The 27839-nt window shown below is 36.4% G+C and overlaps 1 protein-coding gene across 4 annotated transcripts in view; it reads left to right on the top strand.

Moving 5' to 3' along the window:
* Positions 1-27839, top strand: part of HDAC9 (histone deacetylase 9) — a gene marked incomplete at both ends in the record, with an annotated part of 403985 nt that overhangs the window by 275631 nt on the left and 100515 nt on the right. For all 4 annotated transcript variants that reach the window (XM_079538447.1, XM_079538448.1, XM_079538446.1 and 1 more), the window contains 3 exons: positions 1506-1626; positions 7722-7771; positions 22516-22623. In XM_079538447.1, the coding sequence (XP_079394573.1) occupies positions 1506-1626; positions 7722-7771; positions 22516-22623 (279 nt within the window). The remainder of the gene's footprint in view (positions 1-1505; positions 1627-7721; positions 7772-22515; positions 22624-27839) is intronic.

The raw sequence follows: 27839 nt of genomic DNA, 5'->3' as shown, positions 1-27839 counted from the left end.
TCATTTAGTTCCTGGATCATTCTCTAAAATGTTTTTTCCACTGCTGTGTCCAGACAAGCTTTTAACACTACAAGGAATAGGGCTCCCACTATAACCCTGCATGGAAGCTTGTTCCACAGTTATCTACATCCATAGGGCACTTTTCCTCATTTGTCAGAAAAAGTTGCTGCTGCTTAACTCTATATAAACAGGGCATGATTCCTCTGTCTGTCCCTGGGCAACTCCTTTCTTCCTTACTGTGCTTTCTTTAATGTTTATAATACTGCTTTCTTCTCCTAGTAAAGATGTTTGTGCTTCCTGATATGCATGAGTGTATGATGGATATAATGACAGCTTAACCTGTAAAAAAATAGATGCGAGCAATATTTCTCTAAAAGATTGATCAGTCTAGTAGAAATAAGATGGCCTGTTTAGGTAACTTCTTTACCTATTTATTTGTAGGCCTTGACAGTCAGACAGATCCACATTCTAGATTGTGAGAGGTTTTGCCCATTGGTTCAAAATGACCAGTTCTTCAAACAGAGACTAAGACCTTAAAAATAGTCTGCTTTCTCTTTTTTGTTATCCAGTATCAACAGGAAAGATGATCTTGGGACCAGAACTTTGTTGACAGTGCTGTTTATTACGCCTGAATCTGAACAAAATCTGCTTCATGTTGTTGTTTGCAAAGGCACTTGCACTGGCAGATAAGTAAATATTTTTATGACAGGCTGTAACTCCATATACATACAAGGAACAGATCTACTGAATAAAAAGAATTAGCCTTACTTTTTCTCCCTTTTTTAAAGTGATTAAATGTGTGCAATTGATTTATAAAAATAGTCCCACCCTTTTTTTTTTAACACTGTTAAATGAGGAGACTACAAGCTGGCGAAACAGTTAAAGAGACAAGTCTCACTTATAAAAACAAAAGTAAGTAAGCGGGTCAGTATCTGCAACAAGAAAATGACCCTTAGAAATCAAACATACATTCTAAAAATAAAAATACAGAGAAATATTTTACTTAAGAATGTAAATGCTAATTTTCTTCCTCTCCCTGGCCCTCTTCATAGTGATCATGCTCTCCCAGCAGCATAAATTGCAGTAATTACAAAAAACCATAAATCTGCATTCAGAACACATCTGCAGCTTACAGGTGTGAATAAGGTTTTGTTCTTTAAACACGACATTTTCTAGTCAACTGTCTGATTTAAGAAATATCTTCCGTTTTGGTTTGTATTTCTTAAAATAATATATAGAAGAGTCAGGATCTTTTCTTTCTCTTGTATTTGAAATCCTTTATTAACTCTGCTACAACTTAAGCATTTGTGATAAACCACACAAGCATTTGTTTTTCATATAGCATTACTTTAATAAACAAATCAGTGTCACATTCCTGCATGACACAATTTCAACCCATTATTAATCATACTAAATGTTATTTCAAACCTTTACTTTTTTCTTTTTTCTTTTTTTTCCTAAATATTGTCAGTGGAATATTGTAGGCCTCTGCTGTTTTCTTTCAGCGAATTCGAGGTCGAAAAGCCAGTCTGGAGGAAATACAGCTGGTTCACTCTGAACATCATTCACTGCTGTATGGCACCAGCCCCCTGAACAGACAGAAGCTGGACCCCAGGAAACTCCTAGGTCTGTACAGGCCTCTATTCTACTGAGAACAGCACATTCCAGCACTGTCATTAGTCATAGCTGGTGTCAGTTTAAAATACTTGGCAAGCAGTGTGACAAAAATTCACTTTTTCCAAATGCATTGCTATGTGGAAGGAGAATGTCACAATGGAAGCCAAATATAGATTAGCAGAATGCGCAGGCTGGAAAGCACAAAGAGAAGTTTCTTCTCATTTGCTTCAAAATTGTCAAAACATTAACCCTTTATTGTAATTTGTTCTCCATCAGAGATCGATGGCAATTTTGAACACGGTCTTCAATCTCCTTGTGTTCTCTGCTTTGAAAATGAGAGTTTAAGATACACTTGCTTGTCAGAACTGCTTGTTTGCTGTTCTCATTTGCTTTATTTCAATGACTTCAGCCATGCTAAGTGCAGATACTATGCCTGAGTCTTGTTATGAAGTGCTATGAACTTTATTTTAATGCCTTCCCATTATGCAGAATACCATATATTTCTGAAGAATGGGGAATAGACTTATTAAAATATTAAATGGACCTATGAATATACAGAATGCCATAAAACTGTCAAGATTTTCTTATAAAATATCTTCAGGAACAGCCAATGCTCATCATAAGCTTTCATAGTAGAGAAGTAAGGTTAAACTGGGCACTGTCATGACAAGTGCAAGAAACAGAGCCTCTTCTCACACCTGCTACAATGATGTGAAAGGAAACACAAATAGAGAATTTTGCAAATAATCTGTGAATGAAATCCTGCCATTTTTATCCTCGCACACAAGATGAAACACATTCTCTGCTATTTTTAATACATATATCCTAAAATGAGGAGATTTGCCTAAATGTAATAAAACTAAACCCAAAAACCACAACATTAGCCATCAAGAAATTGCTGTTCTAGTTTTATTAATACATAGCAATTATTTTGCTTTGGAAAGAGTTCCTTCCATAAGGTGAACTGTGGCTTCAGTGAGCCATAAAAGTAGATAGGAGAAATATACTGATTGCAGTAACATCTAAGTTTATACATGTTTGACAAAACAAGATCAAAGCTAAAAAATAATTACAACATGATAGATTATCAGAAGCTAGAATTTTTAAGGTAGGAAATCCCCACTAAAAACAAACAAACAAACAAACAAACAAACAAATAAGCACTAAATTCATGCAAAATGAAGAATTGGAAACATTTTGATTTGGGTTCATCAATATTGTCAAAATGTTCCATTTTGATAGAGTCAAGCATTTCATTTAGATTTTCTTTATTTTAATTCATTTCATTTTAATTTTTACATTATTTAATATAACATACATTTATATGAAGTCTTGTTCCCATTTTGGACTGTTATATGGGATGCAGTAGTAGTGTAGTTTCAGTTATGGAGAAAAAAAAGTAATGAACCCAGCTACTCTTGCTGTGTTTCTACCTATGTATACAGAATGCAGAAGGCTCTGTTTACCGAATCTCAAAATCCATTTATTTGTTCACAGTTCTTTGCTCAACACTCTTTGCCTTTGTCATCTGGCACTCAGTCCAAAACATTTACTCTGAGTTTATATCGAGATCACACTCATAGCATATATCCTGAGTGTATCTTTGGCTGAATACCCTTTTCTGTCTCTGTAGGATGTTTTCTTGCTGCCTCTTGCAAGGCCTTTTACGAAGACAATGGTCAATTAAACACCCTTCCTACATGCTTTTGCATGTGCCTGGTTTTTTGGCTGGAAACTATAACCATTTAAGCTTTCATTCTCCTATATAAAATAACTTACTTTTCTTTTACATTTTTCCAAAATGCAGTGTGACTTCCATCTCCCATTGTCCCCAGTTCAGTGTGGTTGAACCTAAACAATGCTGACATTAAAATTAACATCTTGGTATGGTACAAATATTCAAAATGATGTGTAGTGAAGGAGAAAAATCTAAAGGAAATGTTTCTCATCAAAAATGTCATCAATAACAACATCATCTCATAACTTTCCCATTTCAAGTAAAGTGCATTTTTTTCCTACAGCAATTGTTCCATCAGATTATGGTTTTGCATTCTAATGAAAAGGGTTTTTTTTTCCTTCCCTTACTCCTCTGTGCACTAAAAAAGACAGTCACACTTCGTTCTTCATTTAAGCCTCAGAAAAACATTTGTTCTCTGTCCTTGTTCAGAAGAGGACACTTGCATTTTCTTAAGGTCTTTTCTTGCTCACATGAAGTTTCTGTCTCTTGTAAATAGAAAAGAAACACCTGAAGGAACAAAATATATTGAATGACTAGAACTAGAAATGTGCTACCTGTCAATAAGTGCTGATTTCTCTGTTAAGGAAAACTCTCTGTTCTGGAAGGCTGTGAAGTAAAACAGCTGTGAACTACTTAAGTCAGTGAGAATTGTGCACATAGATATTGTTCACATATTCTTCATGCTTTCAGAGTATAAACTGTCTTGAACTCCTGGCTTTATTTCTCCAAATCAGGGGTTGCCAAAGCAGCTATTGCAAATGATTGCTTCAATTTTTACACTATCATGCAGTTTAGCTTTTAACTGATCATATTTCACTGTGGTGTGTTAAACAACATGTTATGTTGCATTACATTTTCTTGACGTGAATGAAACTAATATGGAGACTGTGTGTCACATCACATTATGGTTTCATGTGACAGAATACAATCTTTCATACCTCTCTGAATGACCTCAAGGGCAGAACAGTTTGATTGCTTTTTACCTCCTCAACCATAATTAATAAAGTGTTTCTAAAAATCAAGTTTCCTATGATCACAAGTTTTTAAAAGTGGGAAATACCCTGTCAACACATCCCTGACAGCGAGGCAATATTTAAAGTACAACTAAGAGATGCATTTATAGAGCATCTCTGCAATTGCAATTACTTCCTTAGAAAAAATGTCTTCGTTCTTAAAGGATGACTCTGGAAGCAAGTAGATTCCTCAAACTGACATTGCTCTTTACTAACTGGTGGCTTTTAACAAGTAGACGCATTGTTAGTGGATCTTTTTTTGTTGGTGGGGGTGGTGGTTTTTTTGTTTTGTTTTTTCTTTGTATGTGTTTTTTTTTTTTTTTTTTTTTTTTGTGTATACTTTTTGTTTTGTTTTGTTTTTCCAGAAAGGGAGCGTTTTCCCATCACTTTTCTTGCTCATCAGACTCTCTTTCAGACTCTGAATAGCAAATCTCAAAAGTGGTATTCTTGGCTTCTATAGGGGCTTCCTGCTTGGCCACCCAGTTTGAATAACCAGGTCCTACTACCTTCATGGGTTGACATTTTTGAGTACAATATTTCTAGCTCTACCTATGAATTTTTGTGGTGAATCTTCTCTAGATCTTTCTTGTAAAGTGATTTGCTTGTGACTGCAAATACTGACATGATACAAAGCCATTTGTCTTTTACATAAGTCACTCTGAAAGTAATGCTTTCTATTTATTTTGATGAAAACTACAACAGATACAAAGACCACAATAAAACTGGATAGAGTGAATTCTCAGCTACAAAACACTATTTTTCAACATATTCATCACTGTTAGCTATGCATTTTCCTCCAGTGATGTGCAAGACCTTGCATGCCATGCTCATCAAAGCCTGCATGGCCATCCAGAACATGGCTTGTTTTTCACATCTCTGTCACCTCTGCTGAAATTCACCACCTCTCTGCACTCACCTCCACAGTTTGCTCTCCACAAATGTTCAGGAGGATAGGAGAATGTCAGTAGGTGATGTTTTTTTGTGCACAGAGGAATTGAGTTCCACACCTTTGCTTCATTCCCTTTTCTAAGTCAGATGCCATTTTATCAGATCGCCCCTCTGCTGCCATCTGTCACACAGCAACAACACGTAACAGAACATTGGTAGGAAGGTTCATCTTCTTAGTGCCATAGCACCACTATTTGCCTCTGATGCTGTGGCCAACATACTAAAATAAGAGGTATTATTTTTGGAGTTGTCCTCACCTACTGAAGTATCTCAATGTCTTCTTTCTATTATTGTTTTATACTGGATGTATCCTAAGTAAGAAAGGGTGACACTGGGAAATATCAACTATTTATCAAATTCAGCTGAGGCAACAACTTCAAGCACAATTCTCACTATTCATCTTCAGGGTTTTCATTTTCAGGCAAGTGTTGTGAGCTCCTTTCTTTCTTAGAGGATAGCCAAGTGATGGTCTCTCCCCCTCTCTGTCTTACTGCAGATCTTCCCAACGTTCTTTTAATGAATCCTTGATTCTTTTCTAATTTTGAAAATTCTATCATCTTCAGCTTTTTTGCTCTTGTGCAATAAGAAGTTAGTATCCTGGCAAATTTCTTGATGAACTGAAAAGGCTTTATGATTGTTTTTCTCTGATTTAATACTATCCGTTGATTGATTTTAGTGTCTTTCCTCACCATCTGCTTTTCTGTTTCCCCTTTGTGTTTGTTGTTTTTAATAGTGTTTACCATGTACAATGTGCCCTGTTGCATGGAGATAAACGAGAATTCATCTGTTCTCTCTTATGCAATGGAATTTAAGAAAAAGTCTAATCATTCAATATTCTAAAAACACCTCCTTTTATCTCGAATTTCAGTCTGTGTTTCTATTAACATCTGTCACTTTAACAGCACTAATTTTTTAGTTAGCTGCTCAAGACTTTTTGATCTTCCCCATAGCAAAAAGTGAAAAACTGCTGCTCACATTGGTCCCTGGATCTGCTTAGCAAGAAATCTGGAAAATCCTTCCATACCTCTGCTCTGACAGTCTTTGTCAGTAAACATTTCCTTGTGTGTCTGAGGCCATTAGGACTCGCAGTACGAGAACTTTGCATAGCCGCTGCACCTGCATTTCCCTGGTAGCTCCACAGGAGGTTTTGTTTCGCTTCTCTAGCACACTGTGCAAACTGATCAAAGGCCTCTACTCTGTTAAAAATGCATCTTGGATTTTACTCAAAGCATAAAGCACTTTCTTCATCTCAGACCTTTCAGTCTGGTCTCCCATACTTCAAAGATGATGGCTTATAATTGTCTTTATACATTTCATTGGCACCTGCTAAACATGAGTAACTGCAGTGTTTGCCCCTTCCATAACAATGGGTGGCTCCTCTTGGTAACTTGAGTGATTCACTACCTAACGCTTCCTCCATATGGCAAAGCCACAAAACCAGTTCTGTGATATGGCAGAAGAAAAGTCTGTGTTCTCTTCCACAGCTGCCTTAGGATCAGATTACATACTTGAATAAGAACGGAGTCAAGTCCTGAGATTCTTTTTTGAGATTGTCCTTATCAAGAGAAACAATGAGTTTAGTCATTCAAAAAAAGAAAATGTGAACAAATAAAAAGTGATTATAATTATTAACTTTATCACATTATCTATAAAGCATAATAAGCTAGAAATTAGATTCTAAAAGCTATTAAGTTTATGTTCCCTTTGGTAGAATGTATACACTGAGTATTACTGACATAAATAATGAAAAAGATATTTCATGTTATGTTCTAAAATATTAAAACATAAAAATAAAAATAACAAAATATTCATTAATGGGATATAAAAAAACGAGACCCACTTTTGAATAATTAAGAAGATGAAGACAGCAGTTTTCAAAGGATAAACTTTTTGGAGAGCTGAAGTTAAGAAATAGTCATCAGTTGCATGTGAAGCTTAATGACGTTCCCTCTGTTGTCAGTGAAAAGAAACAGGCACTTCTAAAGTACGATTCATCTCAACAATCATCCAGGCTGGGGAGAGATGCCTACCTCACTCCACTGGCTGTGTAATAAGCTGAGATGAGTAGCGTAGGCAAGCTGCTTATCTTTTCAGCAGCTAAAGATACCAGGTTGACTACTAGCCCTAGTTCAGAGTGATTTTCTGCGACGTTGAGTTCATTACCTATACACTCGTTAGAAACCCTTGCTTACCAATCTTAGGATTTGTCACTGTTGCAAAAAAAAGTAATTTAAATGTCCCATGGCTAATTTGCTTTTGAGGTATTAATCGAGTTCTTTATTTTCATTTTGTGATGCTTAAATTCAGAAATCAGAATTACAGTAGAGATTGCTGATCCAGTACTCAACTGATTTTTTGATAATTGATACTTACTGTTTCTTTTTTTTTTTTTTTTCAATATATAGGAAACGTGTCTCAAAAACTCTTTTCCTTGCTGCCTTGTGGAGGACTTGGGGTAAGTAGATGTTTGGTTGTTTCTTTCGAGAGAGAACAGCACACAACGGATGTGTTAATTCATAGATTCCACAGCACTGCTTTACTAACAATTCAAAGTCACAAGAGGTTGATAAATCTAGAGAGGAATTCTTGGACTTATCTTACTATTTTCAAAGACATGAGTAAAATATATTGCTATCAGCGTATGAAACAGATAGGAACATGTTTTGTGGAAGTGTATTTTTTTTTCGTGTGTGATCTATTTTTGAGAAAAGTAACGTGTGCAATTTCTTCTAGCAAAATGAAATTTGATGAAGCTGCTTCATGTATTGCTGAAAAGTAAATATAGCTCTGCATTGCTCAGAGAGCAGAAAAAAAAAGTACCAGATTACCAGAACAAATTCATTCTGAAATACAGGCGTTGAGTATTAGTATTCAATGGGCAAAAATTTATAGATAATAATGTGTTGAAACAGTAGGTAAACAATTAATCCAAATTATTGAAAGCATTTAGAATGGAGAATTTCTACTGATCTTGGTGTCATGCTCATACTAAATTCAAGGGAAGATAATAGCAGGATAAAACCTTTTTCATGTACAGGTGTTCCATGAATTTTCTTTTTTTTTTTTTTCCCCACTTTCATTCTTTTTTCCCCTACACAGCAGTTTTCCACACATCTAGTTCAGCTTGGTGCATTATTTACTAATGTCAGTGAAATCAAAATGCTGATATAACTATGTATGGATGGGCTGTCTGAGTGACGCTATATGCTTTAGGTTTTTGGGTGTTTTTGCTCTTTCTCAGTGAAACCACAATCTCTGGAATGAAATCAGAGATATACCTCAATTTCCAATACAAATTTCCAATATTTTATTTACTTTTATCCTTCACAAAGGATAAGTTCCATGACATAGTAATCTTGTTTATAGTTTCTTTTTTTTTTTTTTAATAATGAGATACTCGACAAATAAAATATATGTTGTAGGATTTTAACTCTCAAGAATAACAATTCCATTTGAGTTTTCAGTATTTAGTAATGTTTGAGGTACTGTGAGTTACAGAGAATGAAAGGATCTCAATCAAATTTATTGTGGATTTAGGCTTTCTAAAGATTCTAATCAAAATCTGGCACTTGGTGATTAACAACTTGCTATACTTGAAAATTGGAGATCATTCCTTTGTATGGATCACCTAACATTACATGAAGTCATGCAGACATGCATGTACACATGCGCCTCTGTGCATTTCTGTGTACACAGATGCATGCATACATGCTTGTGTACACAAATTTATCTATAAAAAAGGTGAAATTAATTGTCATCAAGGTATTTTTTCACAGTTACTGCAGTAATCAAGATGTTTAGAGAGGATTAAACAGGAGATGAATGATGTTATGAAAGAATTTTATTGAGACTTCTGAGCAAGGAAAAGCTGGAGCAAAATTTCTTGACAGTTCTTTTTGAGGGCTTTGGAAAGTCAGTTGGACTGGGGTATGCTTTGAAAATAAAGCTATAAAAGATTTTTCCACGAAACGTGTTATTGAGACATGGGTGAGTTAGTACTATAATATCATAAATAGAAATGGAGTTTGAAATCCTTTGAAATCCTTTTAGTAATGAAAGTGTGTTGCCCACTGTAAGGAAAACACAAGATAGTAATGCTCAGCATAAATTAGCTCTTTAAACACTTAAATTTATCTGTACTTTCTTGAGTCTCTTTGCTTTATTTCTGATTTAGAATCATGGAAAATGGATTAAAGAAGCTATTGTAGAAATAGATCCTTTATTTATATTTTTCTAGTTGGTTTCCCTTTCTATGTATTATTATTGTCAGCCTTACTGTGGGCCTCTTAAAGAAATGGGTTGTGACCTTTTTCAAGGTAAATAATCAGATTAGGAGCTCTCTTTCAGTGATATTTAGCTGTCGGTTGGTTAAGATGAGCTCTGGGAAAGGGAGCTGCTTCAAACTGCCTGGAAAGCAATTCCTACATTTACATTCAAAAAAGATGGTAGAGAGAAAGAAGAAACATTGTTATTTAATGGTTTTCAACTTAGTTGAGGGTTATGAAGCAGTAATCAGCATGAAAGCCATAGTTCATGCAAAGACTGTGAGGAGGCATAGAATCATTTAATTTTTTTCTTATCTTCTGTGTTTGTTGTTTTTTTTTTCCTTGCTTGTTTATTTGTTTGCTAAATAAGACAGTGAGAAAAGCTATTAAAAAAAAAAGAAAAAGAAAAAGACCTTAGGTCTTGCAGAATACTTTATAGCTTTCTCTTGATTCTCTTGATTCTCCCACAGAGATATGGGAACCTTGCTGACTGTTATTAGTCAGCCTTTCTATTATTACATAGATGTGTGGTTAAACTACTCAGACAGGAGATGTTCCCATCTAGGATTATTTCTCTTCCCTGCCAGGTTGTATTTAATATCAGAGTTCCCATTTCTTAAGGAATGTTGTTATTACTGAGGAGATCATAAATTGTTTCTGGGTGGGGACCCTCACAGCACACTAAACCTGCACCACTGTTGAAAGGAGCACTGGGCCAATAAGACAGAGCACAGGAGGGAGCAAAGGCCGTGTGCCTAAGTATATAATCTATCTATCATACATTAATAAAGTGAAGTCCTAGCACCTCTTTCACAAAGCTTATATATTTCACATGAAAGAATCACATTGACAAAATGTGAACTATTCTTGGAATAAGAATTAGAATTTAAGACTTCATAGGCATCATAGGCATAATGAGCCGATGGGCAATAAAGATTATTGGCATGAACTTGGATGGCTTGCCTTGTCCTGAAAGGACTTAAAGGTGCAACTAACCTCTTCAACCCTAAATTCCACTATATTGTTGATTTTGTTGTCATCTTTATCTGTTCTAATAGCACTAATAAATTGCTGCCAAGATGATGAATCCTCTTTTTTTTTTTTTTTTTTTGATTTTGCAATTGCAGAAAAAGAAAACTTTATCAAGAATTTTGATTTTTTTCCAAAAAAAAGTTCTGATATTTTGGAGTGCTCTTCCATTGCAATTCTGAATTGTTTGCATTGATACATTTAAAGCTACTGATTCAGTAAAGAATTTTCACCTCTATGAATATATTTTCAAGTGGTAGTGACTAATTAAGTTGGAGTCACTGTTGAATTTTACTTGGTATATACCAGGATTTCTGAAGAAGAAGGAAAGAAAAGTACGAATAAGAGACAGAACAACTAATAAATATCTCCCTATCCAAGAATCCAAAGATAACTTATACTGACAGCGAAAGTGAACAGATCTAACATATATAGAAAAAAGGAAGTCTATATCTGACCTCCTAAATTTACCCATAACAGGTTTTCTTTCAATGACAGTTCATTTTTCATCTGAGAACTATTTAAAGTTAGCAACACGTCTGCTGAAGTATGAGACTTCCTTTTTGCAGTAATGTTTTTTATTCTGTTGGTTTTTTTTTTTTCAGTTTCAACATTGCAACAGGCTTAATTGTTATTAAGGAGTTCTAATACTGGGCGGTGTGATTCCTTGCACTAAAGAGACACTATTAGCTCTACAGCCAACATTTCTAATAATAACAGATTTTTCTTGTAGCTTGTCAGAGCTTTGGAATGTGGAAAGGTTTCCAGGAGGTGGGTAAATTGCAGGTGAAATGGCCAAATGGGGAGAACAATCACAAATTACTTTCTGGTCCTGCAAATTATCAGAAAATGTCATAATTTTTCTTCTGTGAACAGCCACTAGAGATATAACTGATCATTTGGTCAGTGCATCCATCTATTGCAATTCCTACTCTTCTGCTGCAAAAATGACAAAAAAAGAAGCAGAAATCTACTTTTAATGGGAGCAAGTTTCATCTCTGCCTTAGTCTGTCACTAAAAATAGTGGTTGTTTTCCTGCCTGTTTGACCTGCTGCTGTGTGAAGAAATCTTGAAGTCATTTCTCAGCCATATTTTTTTGCCTAGTTGATCGGCAAAAAAACCCACAAAAGCAAAGAAGAGCGGTCTTTTATGATAATGTCATCATCGGCTCCCAGCTTCAAACACTTCTGCGGCTTTTGAATTGTCATTTATAACTTGGAACTGAACCGACCCATAATTCCCTTGATGCATTTAGAGAAATTGATAACAGACTGCTTCTTTTACGGCTCAGAGGAGGCAACTCCAATCACATCACTATTGGCAGTCAATATTATTTTCTGACATGGTTGTAAAAGTATAAAGGGGCTTATGGCATTTGTTTAGATGAGGAATGGGCTCTCAAGCTGTGCTGGGGTTTATGGGTCCAGATTACTGAGTAGCAAAGGGAATATGATGTTTGCAAACAGGATATGATTTTATTTAAGTTTGGGTTTCATACGTTGTTCCCTGGGGATTACTCTGCAGACAGAAGAGAATTTCACTTTTATCATATGAAATTGGGCAGTTGTCCAATCCTCCCCCTCCTTCTCCCCCTCAAAGACACTGCTCCAAACCTGTAATGTGTAAAGTCAGATTTTTAAATTGCAAGAGGAGGAGATGGGGAAGAATACCACCCTGTAATAAATTAGACTTTTACAGAATAAATCTTTAGTAGGCTTAGCAGTGTTGTTCATGGGCTAAATACTGAGCTATCTGAGTGGCTAAGAATGGCTTGTACATATTAAGAAAGTCCATTGCATTTCCTTTAATTTTGATGTTGTTGTAGTAAAAGAGGAGAGGTTTTCTGCTAGGATAAGCTGGTCTTGTTTCATTTCTGGAGTACAGGTTAATTATTGCATACCAGGAAATAATTTGGCCTGTAACTATTAAGAAAAGAAATTTAAAACTATGAAACCTCTCTTCTCTTTTCCAAATTCTACAAAATATTCATAGTATCTCTCTAAATATGATGTATGTTGATTTTGGGGTGGCCAAAAGGGACAGGGAGGTGATTGTCCCCCTCTGCCCTGCTCTTATGAGGCCCCATCTGGAGTACTGTATCCAGGTCTGGCGCCCCCAGTACATGAAAGAAAGAGAGTTGTTGGAGAGGGTCCAGAGGAGGGCCACAAAGGGGGCTGGAGCACCTCCCCTACGAAGACAGGCTGAGGGAGCTGGGCTTGTTCAGCCTGGAGAAAAGAAGGCTGTGGGGTGACCTCATTGCAGCCTTTCAATACCTAAAGGGAGCCTACAAACAGGACGGGAATCAATTCTTTGAAATGGTAGATAATAGCAGGACAAGGGGAAATGGTTTCAAGTTGAGGGAGGAAAGATTTAGGTTGGGTGTCAGGGGGAAGTTCTTTACTATGAGACTGGTGAGGTGCTGGAACAGCTTGCCCACAGAAGTTGTGGATGCCCTGTCTCTGAAGGTGTTCAAGGCCAGATTGGATGGGGCACTGGGCAGCCTGGTGTAGTATTAAATGGGGAGTTAGGTGGCCCTGCATGTGGCAGGGGGGTTGGAGATTCATGATTCCTGAGGTCCCTTCCAACCCTGGCCATTTTGTGATTCTGTGATTTTCTTCCTGTTATTCCTTGCTGCAGTAGTTGTAGAGTACTGCTTTTTGTCCTGACTACACAGGAAGAAATGAAAGAAGGAAGGCAAGACCTCAATAGTGCACAACTTTAATAAGTCAACCAGGGAACAAATTGTTTTCTTCTCCTCGTTCTTCCTTCTGTCTCCCCAACCTGTGCAGGAAGATTTCTCAGCCTTTAAATGTTATAACTTTTCATTTGTCTTATAGGTATTAATTATATCAACCTAATGTTATTACCATGGTATCACAGCACAGAAATTATGAAAGTATTTGTGGTAGTATTGTCTCTTTTTCTGCATATTTTAACTTCAGGATGATTTGAGGTTTTCTCCTCAGATCCATACCCAAAACTGGCTTTAATAAAATCAGACTCGCTATGGTTTGTGCATTCAAATTAAACATCACCTCCACATATGTGTTAAAATTAATGTGTGTTCTTCCCTTGTATCATAGATTGTACCAAAATAGGCATATTCCTGTTATGATATCAACCAAAAATAAGTCTGTTTCCTTGGACTCAAAGTTACACAGTTTTGATTGTGTGATGTTTTCTGCAGAAGACATCAAAGTATGCAGTGACAAAGGCCATCCTTACGCCACCCCAAGTTTCAAAGTACAGTGCAAGTTGGTATGGAAATGCAATGAGGGCTGGAGGTTTGTCATCTCAGAGCATTCAGGGTACTGAGTGACCCAGTGCCGTTCCAGAGAAACGAATTTAGGCTGGCCACAGGACAGGGCAACAGTGTGTAATGTACTCGTGGCTGCTCTGCTGGCATTTTTTTTAAGGTGGCACATCCACTGTCAATTCTGACAATTCATAACAACCACTTACTTACTTCAGTTGAGAATATTAAGATGTGATTGTGAAGGGTCACTAGTTTGGCTACATATACATAATTTCAGACAAATTACTGAAGCCCTCAAAATGGCAGCCTGTCCATCCTTGCTTACATACGTACCAACTAGAAAACCATGAATGACACTAGAGCAGGACTCAGTTTACCTAAGAAGTGAAGAACTAGCTGGAGGAACTCAATTCTTTCAATTGACAGGGATGTTAAGCAACTAAGTTTTTAATTTTAGACACATTACTTTTAGAGAAAAAAGGATAAACATGATCTGAACTGATCAGAAGAGGAAATAATTAGATATTCTTTTGTTAGTGAGGTGCAGAGACTTAATCTGCTCATCTGGAATATGCATCAGTATCTCTGTCAGAGAGGATAGGCAGAATTTAGAATATCAATATGGTGCCCACAACTAAAGGCACCAATTTAATCAGACTTTGTCCTATTTTCGTCCTTTCGTGGCACAGAGATGGCCCTGTGCCACAGAACTTGATGCTTAGATTAGTGAGAGGTGGAACTGTTCAACTGAGAGACACAGTTCTCTGACATTGCTGCAGGCAGGTCTATTTTAGAAATGTCCCAATCGGCTTTAACTTTCAGCAAGGAAGGGTGGAAGCTCAGAAGTGGTAATCTGCCAACTCTGGCACTGAAGCTGATCTTGTCAAGCACAAGATTTGGTTCCTTAGTTGTTGTTATTTTTTTTTAACAGATCACTTTTCCTTGATAGTAGACCAGATTCAATTTAAACAAACATAGAACATAGAACATAGAACACAACATAGAACAAAGAAAAACAATGTGAAGCTAATGAACTATCATTAGGTCAATTCTTCAAAGATCTTATCTAATTTTGTTCATTTCCTAAAAATTGCTGTTGCCAAAGCCAGCATTATGCCAAAAAAAAAAAAAAACCACCAAAAACCAAAAAACAAAAACAAAAACCCTCTTATTTGCTAAGCTTATTTGTATGTACATATCTATATGTGTATGTTAAGTGTACACAGTGAAATAGCATTATATTCAATATAATATACAAAATCAATCTCTCCAGAGTTAATCATGTATACATAGATTTGCTGGAAATTTGGTAAATAAAACAGCATTCATATTTGCCTTTAAAAAGTGCACCGTGTGTTTATTGATAGGATTTAGCTCTCGAGACAGACAGAAAAGCTCTCTGTAGAAGAAATGTTCACGTGCTACTTGTCTGAATAATCATCAGGTTCTAACAGAGCTCCATGGTGTCCTTTGACAGAAAGATAATCTATGTCCAAGAAGAAAGCTGAAATATCATATACTGCTTAAATGTGCTCAGGCCAGTTTTTTTTTTGTTTTTTTGTTTTTTTTAATAAAGCTTGAATTTGGCACATATTTCTGTAATTGTATACATTTGATTACAAATGGTCATACATTGTTTTATCTATTTGCCCACGAACCCCCTGGAAACTGCAAGATCAAACATAAGATGGCAATTGCACAATCATTTTCACACACTAATCCATTAAAAACTAAAACGAATGTCAAGTTAAATTAATTGAGTACTCAGGGCTAGGTCTGTAAGTGCAGTAACATTTTTACAAGCATCTGGTGATATATGCCACGTATCTGAGACTTGAATCTGGACCTAAGTGTTTTATTTATGAGCTTTTTCTAAAAAGAAGTTCTAATCCACATCTAATCCATGCCATCCTCCCTTCAGTCCCCCTACCAATGATCCACACATCACCATTTCACTAAGATTTTAAAATCTTTGTGGGTTTTTAATGTGTGCTGTGTGAACCAGAGATTCTGAATGCTTCAGAGGTTTAGGAGGCTGACCGAATCAGACTATTTTGTCAGAAGAGATCATTGTATTCTAGCTTTAGTTTGGCTTATCTCCATTATTATTCTCATTTTGAATACAAAGGATTAAATTTTTCATACAAATATCACACATTTATTTGACTTTTTGCAAACATTCTGATGAATTGTTGTACGGAAATAGGAGTGGTGCATTTATTTTAACTGTGCCTAAGCACCACCATCAATAACCATGCCAATAGCCAAGGAATTCAATTTTTAATTTCTGCTTAGAAAAGTTTTGATAGTATTTTCAGAGATTTGGTTTTGATTTATAAGTTTATATATGGTTATATATATAAGTTTACATAGTTACCATTATAAATTAGATCACTGTTGGCAGGTAAAACTTGAAAATCCTATATATCCAATATATAGTATATAGTAGGTACAGGTACACTCAGCATTTCTTTTTCTTGAGAGAGGGTTTGAGGTCAGATTTAATAGCCTCTAAAATTCTTTTTAAAAGTCACTTTCCATGAATATTATTGCTGATAAATTCTTCTACTGAATTACTCAAACATAGCAGAAAGGCCAATGCAAACTAAATGAATTCCACCTTTTTTTCCAAGCAATAGTTTGTGAAGATCCTGTGAACTATTCATACCAGCATGGTCTAAAGATTGCATCCCCTCCACAATTTGTTTGTAAATCACAAGACAAGAAAGTGAGAAAAATTGATATCCTGAGTACTCTCTATGGCAAGCAGTTTTGATTAAAGCAGTTAGAAAAGCTTTTGACAGAAAAAGTCTATGATACAGCTGTGAAGTAACAGTAAAAATAAAGGAAGCTTTTTTTTCCCAAAGTAGCCCACTGTTCCTGTAAGTGGGATTTATGGAAGAGGCGTCAGCCATACAAAATTTTTCTTCTTTGTTCCTTACTGAGAGATGTGGCTGACAGGCCATTCATTAGAGATCGTTCCTTGGAGATGATGTGCACACCTTCGCTTCTTTAGTCATGGTGAGATGAAACAGCAGCTGAGAAGCACATCGAGGACCTTTTGCTTCTTAGTGGAAATCACAGAGGTGATGAATGAGCACTACTACATCAGTAGGAGAGGGAAGTGAGAGCTATGAGTGTGGCTCCTGGGAAGCTGCACTTCTCATGGTCACAAGCAAAGTGTTCCAAGCTTATGTGCTGGCATTCAGTGGCATCGGATCTTTCCAAGAACATCAGACTCTGCTGGCAGTAAGAGTAAAATGCCACACACAAACTTGAGAGGTTGCAACACTTTAGGAAAATATTTCATTTCTATTTTCATGCCAGAGAAATTTAAAAAATCAGAGATGGAAACATGTTTGCTCTGGCGTGAGTGAAACACTGTGAGAATGAATTCTTTTAAAATGAAAACAAATGAATTTGCTCTCCAATACACAGGTTTTATTCAATTTTGGTATCTCTGAAGAGTTCTGGGTCTCCCATATTATTCTCTCAGAGGGTTTAACCAGTTCATTTAAATAGCTACAATGTTATTATCTGCATAGATTTTATTTACTTCCCTATTTTATAACCTTTTATATCAAAGGACAGCATTTTTTAACTAGTAGTTTTTCCATATTCCTCTTTAAATATTTCAACAGAAATGCATATTGAATTAAATTCCATCTAAGAATAGTTGAGCCCAACTTCTACTCTTTAAAGAAAACAGAAGCAATCATTTTTAACTACTATGAAGAAGTGCTGCTTTTTACCTATTTTATGCAAGACACTGTACATGTAGCACAATGTCACCGCTCTCACTGGTCACAGTTTAGTAAGCAGGTAGATGACAGACTGCATTTTTGAACCATTCTTAGAGAATAAGGAGTGTATCTCTGTTAAGGACATGTGGTAACTCTTGGAGGACTTGTTTTCATTTCTACAATAGCAACAGCTGTGCAGAGAATAGAGGACACGGTGAGAGATGTATTTTTAAATTCCTTTTTGGTATGAAATCAGAATTTCTTTGTGGAAGCTGTATTTGAGTTAAATCACAAATTGTGTGTGATAGAGAAATCAATCTCTCAGATTCTGTGTCAGAATCTATCTCAGAGTTATAGCTTTGGCTTCTTCTATTACCACTTGGTTATCAGTGAAGATGTATTTAAGATACAGTCAGAGTTTACTGTCAGTTATTTAAAGAAAAAAATAACTCTCACAGATGAATAAGACGTGGCATGAAAAATTGCAGGGTTTGTCAGACTGTCATCAGCAAATTTGGTCAGCAGAACTGTGATGCAGTGACCATTAAACTGATCCTGAGGGGTTTCTGGAAGAAGAACAACTAAAGCAGAGAATGAGGAATGCAGTTTTTCTAGCAGGGGAAAAGACAGGTAAAACAAAAGACATTTATAAGACTGTTGTATAACTGTTAGTGCCACGTTTTTTTGCCTCTCTAAAGTTCCAGATAAAAGAAAAAGCAAGATGTGTAACATTTCAAATTTTAGCCAGTATGGGGATTTCTAAAAGGTTCTTATGTGTACTCCCTCAGAAGTATTTTGATGTCCTTCCTCTTCATCTTCACACAATGTGAACAGTGTGTAAGGAGTTGTAACTTCCAAACTTTACAGTCAGTCTGTTTTAATATGAAACATTCTAGTACAGAGCAAGCTTTCTACCTGCTTCAACATCTTGGGTGTTTCTTAGATTGTTTTCAGTTTTCAATTTATCATACTGATACTTCTTGCAGAAAGCATTCAAACATTCATAATTAGCTGTTTTTTTTGTTTGTTTGTTTTTAGGAGAGTTTGGTGTTTTTTTGTTTGGTTGGTTATTTTATTTTTATTTTATTTATTTATTTATTTATTTATTTATTTTGAGAGATGGAAATTTTCTGCACACTGTGCTTGAAACACAAGTTGCATTCAGTCAGGAAAAGTTACCTACATTTCTTTTCACTTAAGTCATTCACTTCCTCTTTAATGCCTCCATATCCACTTCAGGGACAGGTAGCTTAATTTCTATCATCTGTAGCTTTACAGAATATTAACTTTGCTACACATGCCAATGATTGAGCTATACTAGATGTGCTTGAAAAAGCCTACACCCTGCACTGCTCATTCAGGAAACCAAGAGTGAAGTAAACCCATATGTGTGTTTAAAAGTTTAGTGTTCAGACAGGGCTTGTGTTTTCTGGCTCTTGCTGATATCATGCCCAATACATATTGGAAGAGCGCAGTAGTGATGGGGTTTTTGATAACACAATGTATGGCCTGTTCATTCTTTTCTTCTGGCAATGTGATGCTTTGAAAAAACATTCTTTTTCATTTTGGCCCGATGTTAAGAGTATTTTCCTGTCCTGTTAATTTTTAAAAGGATTCCTAACGTAAAATAATCCATGTAATTAAGCAGAAAAAAATGTTTAGTTTCTCTGTTAGAATTAAGCCACGATTGCTGAATTTTCTGCATTTTATTTCAATATCTAAAACATAGAATCAAAAGTGAGATAGATATTTTACTAAATTCTTAGGCTACACCAAAGCACTTAGAAAACAAAAATAAGTGTCTATTGAATTTCATCTGATTTTTTAATAGATTGTGATTTAGAAAAATCACATTTGTCATGCGTATTTTGCAGCAAGATAGACTTTTAGATAAACCTGGTCTATCACTAATCTGATATCCTTTCCTCATATGAGATGCAATTATTTCAACTCACATGAATAAAGAAAGGCATGTCTAGACGGATTTTGCATAGCTGTATTTCATATACAGCTTGACAATTAGGCCAGATAGTAGCTGTAATTTTAATGGGTTGGCCACGTATATCATTGTATTTCAACAGTAAGTTACAAAGTAAACACTGAATGGTGTTAAAAGGAAATCTCTATTTAAGCTCCTGAAATATCTGAGGCAATACGTAGCACTAATGGAGATGCAAAATGGAGTGGGATGGTATTTTCCAGTCATGACAGCTGAAGTGTTGGCTGTAGGATGAAAGCTTTTCTGAACTTTTTAATAAGCTGTTCTTTACAGTATGTTCCTCAGAAATTCAATCTGAATTTTGCATGAACATGAAACAGAATATGACATCCAAGCTTATAATAATATACATTTTCAGTCTAGTTATATTCATGTCGGTATGTTACTTAATTTATAATATTATAACCCTGTACTAAGATATGCAGCTTCATAGCTTGGCTACCGTTGGCTTTGAAAGTTTACATTTTGTTATGTGCATCACGCCCAAGAGATCAGCTAAAGTATCCTAAATTTCCTGTGCACATTCAAGTGGTCATTTTTGAAAATTCCTCAGGAAATTCTGTTTTTTGTTTTTTTTTTTTTTGGTTGCCCATCCAGTCCAGGTACAATTAGCAGTGATTACAATAGTCCGAGCAAAATTGTGCAGTGGAAGATATTTGGCCTTACTGTCCTGGCTCAGTCTCCTCACACTCAGCTGAAAGCAGAACATGATAAATGCCATATCTCAGCCAATACTCTGTGTTCAGAGGTTGGAGAAATTGCCGTCTCATGTCAGAGCAGATAACTGTCTTGAAGGGTGGGTGCTCTCAAGCTGTGGTTACATTTTTAACTTAATCGGCCTTCCTGGAAATGAATCATAGTCCCTTTGAGGATGCAGGCTCTTGCTTGTGCCCTGGTTTACCTAGCAACTGCCACTGAATCATTTTCGTCAGCCACTCCTTCATGTTATCCTTAATTTGTTAACCATAAAAATGGCAAGACAATACTCCTTCCCAGACCTCTTGTTGGTATTTCTTTATTTTAAAGTACTGCACTGTATTTTTCAAACTTTATTATGGATTGATTAAATTGATTTAACCAATGACCTCTACTTATTTATTTCCTTATTTGTTTTAAAAATAAAAATTGATTTCACAATTGCTTTAAAGTATCAGAGAGAAAACCTGGAGTTCTACCTAATTCTAAATATGGCATGATTTTTTTTACTATTTGATTTCTTTATTTCTTGCTGTACTTTCCTGAGTTACCTACTGATTCCTGCCTTACTCTAATAACAACAAACATAATAAATCAACAGATATCAAGCTAATGATGCTTAACTGTGCAATATTTTGAGATTCTCGGTTGAGAACATAATGTGCTCTTATTATTGTTATTCTGAACTTCGCAATGCATGAAGCCCATGCTTTTTATTCAGGCCTACTGTGAACAGGAATTATTTTCATTAGTTCTGCTGCGTGCACACAAAATTGATCAAAATTACAGAAAACTCAGGTCCAGTAAACTGAAAAATAAGATTGTTTTAGTCACTTGAAATATAATATTGTTGTAACAGTAATGGTGAAAACATTTGGCAAGTGTAGAGAAGATCAAACTACTTTCTGTTTCAAATGACTAATCAGAGAATTTCTCAGAACCTCCACAGTTGAGGAGCAGTTGTATCCATTTTCAAGCTCTTAATTTCTTCTTTTATTTCCCCCCCCTTTTTTTTTTTTCTCTTCCTATATTTCTTTTTAAGGAAATTAGGAACAGAAGCTGATGGTTCAAACTGAAAACATGTCTCAGTGTAATTGGAAGTTGTCCAAATAGCATCTGCCACAATATTTTGTCTATCCCTAAACATTTTTCTTTTCATGATAAATTTGTGCAGTGTGATACAACCAAATGCACTTCTCATGGAGCATCAAGGAAGTCTGGCTGCCTCTTTAGATAATTTTTTCAGACTGTTTCACACCATCACGTCAGCTTGGCATAATATCATAGAAAGGATATGCAACATTTCATTTATACTTTAGTGCGTATTTCAGCAAATCAATAGTTACTAAAAATAGATTTAATAAGTAAAATGTTGGGACTCTCGTTGAAGCTGCAGAGCAGAGCTGCTTAGCTGTATTTACAAGATTTTCTTTGTATTTTGTATCTGAAATATCTTTATAGTGTTTTATCTTTACATAATATTCATGTAAAGTTTTACAATGACACTTTCTTGTTTAGCATGTGTGCATGAGTGAGAATTTTTTCTGCTTTAACCAACACTTACTGTTATTAAGTGAGACCTATAACCTTTCAGTCAAAACTCAGCCATCCATCAGAACTTGAAATATATCATTTGAATTCCATTTTATTTTTTTGTCCATGGGAAGAATAACTAGCGAAATTAATAAGCAGTGATTTCAATCATTTAAAAATGATGCCTGCCTCGGTCAGAAAGATGAGAGATCTTACTGCTTCTTTTAAAACCACATAATAATCCAGGCTGACAGCCATTTCTGGCGGCACCCTTTTTTGGGATGGCGGTGCCCATTGCAGTGGGATGCCATGTCCCTTACCAGCAGCCCTGTCCCCTCCAGCATGAGGGAGGATTCAGAACAGGGCATCTGCTGGCTGGTGAGCAGGACCAGACCCGGCCAGCATAACACTGTTTGTAATAAGAAATCTAAACAGGGAATGGCAGCGAGGCATGACAGGAATGTGTTTCCATTGGAGAAGCCCGTGCAGAGAAAAAGCATAAGCAAAGCCATGTCCAGAAGGCCTTTCAACTGGCCCGGATGGAAGACTGATGTTATTGTACATAGGCTGTCACACTGCCAGCCTTCCCTCATGGGTTTGTTTTCTCTCTTGCTCTCCTTCTCCCTCTCCCTCTCCCTCTCTCCTCTGCCCTCCTCTTGGGGCTGGCTGTTTGCTCAGGTGGACAGTGACACCGTTTGGAACGAACTGCACTCGGCCGGGGCGGCACGCATGGCAGTGGGCTGTGTCATCGAGCTGGCGGCCCGCGTGGCCTCCAGGGAGCTGAAGGTGAGGTCCGGGCCACGCGGTGGGTGGGAGGCAGGGAGAGCAGGGGGCTGAAGGCAGACCTTGTTTGCTTGCTCTGCTCTGCTGGGCCACGGGAAGAGAACGGAGAGGATGGCCACCAAGGTGTGGCAGACCTAGTCGCTACTTGAAGCTGCTGGTGGGACTCACCAGGATCTATTTACCCTTGATGCTCTCAAATAACGTTGTTCTCTTCAGAGTGCAGGGTTCTACAGCCCGAGCTGAAGTTACTCTTTGTGTGCATGTAGCTGACAATTTGCTGTGGATCTGCCTTTTGAAGTGATTTGTTTTAAATATGACTTAGTCACATGCATGACATCAGGATACCACCCAGAGTGGGGGGAGGCAATCAGTGTGTGAGCAGGTTGTGGGGGAAGAGGGATGCTGTTGACCAGGAGAGTAATGATCCAGAATACACCTTCCGTGTGGCAACTCCATGCTGACTGCCCTTCGTTGTTCTTTCAGGCTGCCTCCTTGTCCCTATCTCCTTTCTGTACGATCTGCAAAGAATGATGTACGAAATCCAAATTAACCCCAGTCTAAACAATTTATAAAAGTTCCAGACCTGACGGACTTTGACATTTTATTTGGTATTTTAACAGCCCCATTTAAAGGTACACCATATGCAGCCCGAATAGTCTTGCCCCAATAAACATTGTTGGAGCTAACATGTCTCCTTAATGAAACTGATTGTATTCTTTCCAGTTTAAACACTAATGGATTCAGTCCTGTTTCCCAAGACAAGATACAAATAAATATTTTAGAATTAGCATTATACAATGATTTTTTAAAACTCCAATATGTAATGAAGCTTGGGAATTTGCTTCCTCTACATGTCTCATTTCAGTCAAAATATATTAGCTACTTATCAGATGAGGGTCACATATGTTTATGTGTATTTATAAATAGAATATATATGTATGTAAAAGAGCATTCAGTTGAAACACGGTGATATATCCCTGATCAAATCGAACAATTATTAAACTTTTCTGTTCAGATACTAAAATAATTAGCCAGGTGCTGCACCAAACCCATTTAAATTTTGAAATCTCAGATCCCTTCAGGAGGGGGTATATCAGTATGGGATCTTGTTATGTACCTTCTTTGATTATAGGGATCTCATCCCCATTAAACTTTCTTAACTCATTTGCATCCAAAACACAGCTCATAGCAAATTATTCTCCCTCAATGGCACTAATGAAAATTTTTAGCCAATTTTTACAGTTTGTGACTGTAGGGCATATGACAGTGTTTAAGATGATATACAGCAAGTTTTGATTAAAATTAAGAGATGTGCTCAAGATGTAGTTGGCATAAGCAGGACTGGTGCAGAATCTTTACTGCTTATCTCTGTGCCTTTGTGGTGTCTTTCCACAGAATGAATGCTCTGTCCCTCTTATCTGTGTGAGGGACAGCTGAAACAAATCAAACAGCACCCACTGCAAGACCTTGGTTGCTACTGGAGTTGCAACAATTTCTAAATAAATACTTTAAGTTTAATACTAATTTGTCATCATATGGCAAATTGCATTAAAGATTTTTTTTCAGTGTATTCTGGAACTTTCTACATGGTGTCCAGGTTGAAATTTTAGTTAGCTGTGAAACTTTGCCTCCACAGATGTTCTAATATGTTTCTAGGATAACTTTAAATGTTACTTTTCCATCTTGCTGCTATTTTTTTGTCTAGATACATATATTGCACAGATCATCTATTTCTAGTACAAGGAAAATGCCAATTCTTTAGCATAGTTGTGAAGATCTGAGGGGAAGTAAGTGAAGAGACTGCTTCTGTACACATTCATTCAGCAAATATGCATGTGAGGCATCCTTCTGGAACACTAAGTGGGAGGATTAAGCTGCGATGGGAATCTGTAAAGATCTGACACATCTTCAGAATCTTTGGATGACAAAAAATGCCTTCCAGTATTGTGTGTAAACTGTAACAGCTCTGCAGCATGTAAGCAGCAAGATGACAGCAGCAGAGAAATGTGCTGTTAGTTTTTCCCTGGAAGTTTATTGCCATGGATTGTTATCAGATGGGGCGCTGTCAGTTTTTTGTCATCTTAAGAAGAAAAGTAAATTATGAGACAGGATACACAGACTTGTTCTGAAATCCTAGAGTTCCCTGAGAAGCACTCCTGCAGTTCACAACATCAGACTTAAAATGCACAGCAGGAACTTAGCACAGGGCAACGCTTCAAACAGCAGCAGAAGAGGCAGTGGATTATCTCTCTGCTCACTGCACTGTAGAATGAGAGCCAGCATGAATGCCTTCCTCTGAAACAGCCATGGCAAAACTGGGCAACCTTAGAGTAAAAATTTCTAGCATGTACAGAGTCTGAGTAAAGCAGCCTCAGGAATGAGAAACTGATTAGTTCATTTAAAAATTGCTGTTTTGATATAAGAACTTTCAAATTTGTCAGTGTAGTTGTGTATAAGCAGCTCAAATGTTTGTTACAGCTAGATGTATCTATCTATCTATCTAGCTATCTATATTTTAGAAGACTAATAAGAATTTCCTAAAATAAAAATGAAGTAGTATTTTATTTTGTAGATATATATATGCAGTCAAATTTAAATAAACAAAAAGGGAGGGCTTACAATATTGGAGTAAAACATCCTCTCAACCAAGATTATAGAAAGTAACAAACATAAACTGCTCTGTATTGACTGGTGTAAGACATTTAAAGTCCATTTGAGGAAAGAAAGGACTTTTCCTTGCTTACTCCACAGTCTCTGCTGATGTGTAGCTAAGAAAAAGAGTGAGACTACTATATGGGAATTGTTGAATCACAGCATGAACTGCTGATTGATCACCTGAGGCAAGCACTGAGTTAGCCCTGGGAGCACAGGTGTAGGCAATTCAGCTGTGTGACCGGAAAGGTGGAGCCTGGATGCACCTCTCCTAGACCCATGTAAGAGCTGACTGCCACTGGGAAAGGCTCTCTTTCTGGAGATTGCTCCCTTTGGAGTTTTTTTTTTTTGTTTTTTTTTTCTTTTCTTTTCTTCTGTGTGCCTAGGATACAGGTGAGTATTTAATTTATTTTTGATTGTTTCTTTTCACCGCAATAATTTTTCTAGTTATAGAACCTGTAAAATATCAGCCTAACCATGCCACTCTGTCATTTGTGTATTTGTTGAGTGTGCAGACTACAGAATCAATTATGAAAGTATACAGAACAACTTAGGGATTCACTGGGCATTCACATATGAGTCAAACTCATAGTCAAGGCAAGTATTATGAATTTTCTGTGAGTACCAGGCCTATTTTCTCTTCTTAGAACTGCAACATTTTGTTCATCTAATTTGGAGGGTGTTCAACAACTTACCTAAATAGAGTTGGGGTTCTTTTCACTGTAGTTCAAACCCCTTGAAAGGCATCAGCTTCCATTAATCTCCCTGACTAATAGGAAAAGTATCAATGACAGTGCCAAAGACATAAACAACTAGAGTTTTTAAATTAAGATGGCTTGTCCCTTCTCTGGGGAGTCCTAATTCTAGATTTTTTTTTTTTTATTTACTTACATCAGGTTGGTAAAACTGCCCAGAATCAAAGAAAATCAAGGATTTAGGAAGTTTATTCAGTATTATAATGAACGCTCATTAAGGTCAACTGAATACAACTCTAAGATAATGTTTAAGAGAATAAACTCATTTTTCATGAGTTTGTTTGTATTGGCACTATTGCCATATGATGATATCAGCTTAAAGACTGCATCAAGAGTGACTTTTTTCAAACTTTTTCAAAGGGTATATCTAATAAAACCCACTCTACGTGATTGGAAATGAATTTCCATTAGAAAGGGCAACTCATTTCTGAAATTATTTTCTCAGTCTCAGATATCCTCATTCAGTACCTCTATAAGCTGGAATTAATTAAGCATAGTACCCATAATAAGGATAATCTGTAGTTTACTTTGTATATCCTTTAGGTATGGCAACACCCTTTTCTGTGATAGAAGCACTTAAGTGCCATAAGTTTTTAATACGACAAATTTGAAAAAGAAGAGACCTCTGCAATAAACTATCAAGACCTGGTAGACGTATGGTTGCTCTCTGGTTTTAAGAAACTTTGAATGAATTAAGAAGAAATTCTGAAGTAATTACATAAATAAATAAAATGGAAGTTGAAAGAGAGCTTGCATTCACTTCAGCTGAATTAAGAGAAGCCCTTTCTCCTCCCTTTCTCCTCCTTATCATATATGTGTGCATAGAAGAGCAAGCCATGTATAGAGTTGCCCTGTTGGTAGTCAGGGATCATTTAACAGAATGAAAGCAGTTGAAATGAGTTTCCTCCAAACCATAATATAATATATTCCTGGGATGGTTTGTTCTGATACATCAGGTTGAATCAATACCAAAATAAATATCATGTGTTTGGCTACTGAGATTCTTCTGTCATCTGCTGAGTCATTCCCAGATAACTAAATTGAACCTGAAATTCCAAATGTACTTTTTCAAGGCCTTTGTCCCATAAGGCTTTGGATAAATCATTCTAAAACTGTGCTAATCTAGTGAATAAGCAAGACAACTTTAACTAGTACAGCTGCCCCCAACTCTTAATTTTCTACTCTTGAAAGTATTTATATAAAAATAATCATTCTTTTTTTGAAACTGTGCGGCATTTATTAGAACAAAAATTCTGAAGACAAAACAAGCAAAATGGGCTGAAAACAAATGTCTTCCTGGTCGTACAATGTGCTTCCTCCCATAATATTTCAGGCCAGCAAATCTTCCCCGCCTCTTGGAACAACAACAAATGCCACATAACTCTACTGGTTACCTAAGGAAATCTCCTTTCCTGGGAAATGCCTTGTGCTCAGGCAGCCCAAGGATAACTCTCCTTATACAGGCTCTGCCCTACCTTCATTTCTACCTCCTTGTCACACCCTCCGCCCTGTAGCACTCTCTATCTGACTTTCTGAATAATGTGTAGCAGCCACAAAAGGAAAGCTTTTTTTACATGCTGCCTAGGCTCAATATTATTAACAATATCTGATGTGTAATAAATAGTAAATGTTTTATTTTGCTAGTGTTAGAGGTATGATTGATAAAAGATGTCAAAACCACCAATAAAGTCTTTTAGAAAGTACTTTATTTCTTTGATTTTGCAAGTTACAGAGCTACAAAGTTATATGGAACCATCTCCCAGCAATTATGGCTATATTTATGTCTGAATGACTATTATTATTTCATATAGC

Source organism: Tetrao urogallus (genome assembly GCF_951394365.1).
Source record: "Tetrao urogallus genome assembly, chromosome: 7".
Lineage (NCBI taxonomy): Eukaryota > Metazoa > Chordata > Aves > Galliformes > Phasianidae > Tetrao > Tetrao urogallus.
Note: the sequence above shows the minus strand (reverse complement) of the source record. Positions and strands in the feature narration are given on the sequence as shown.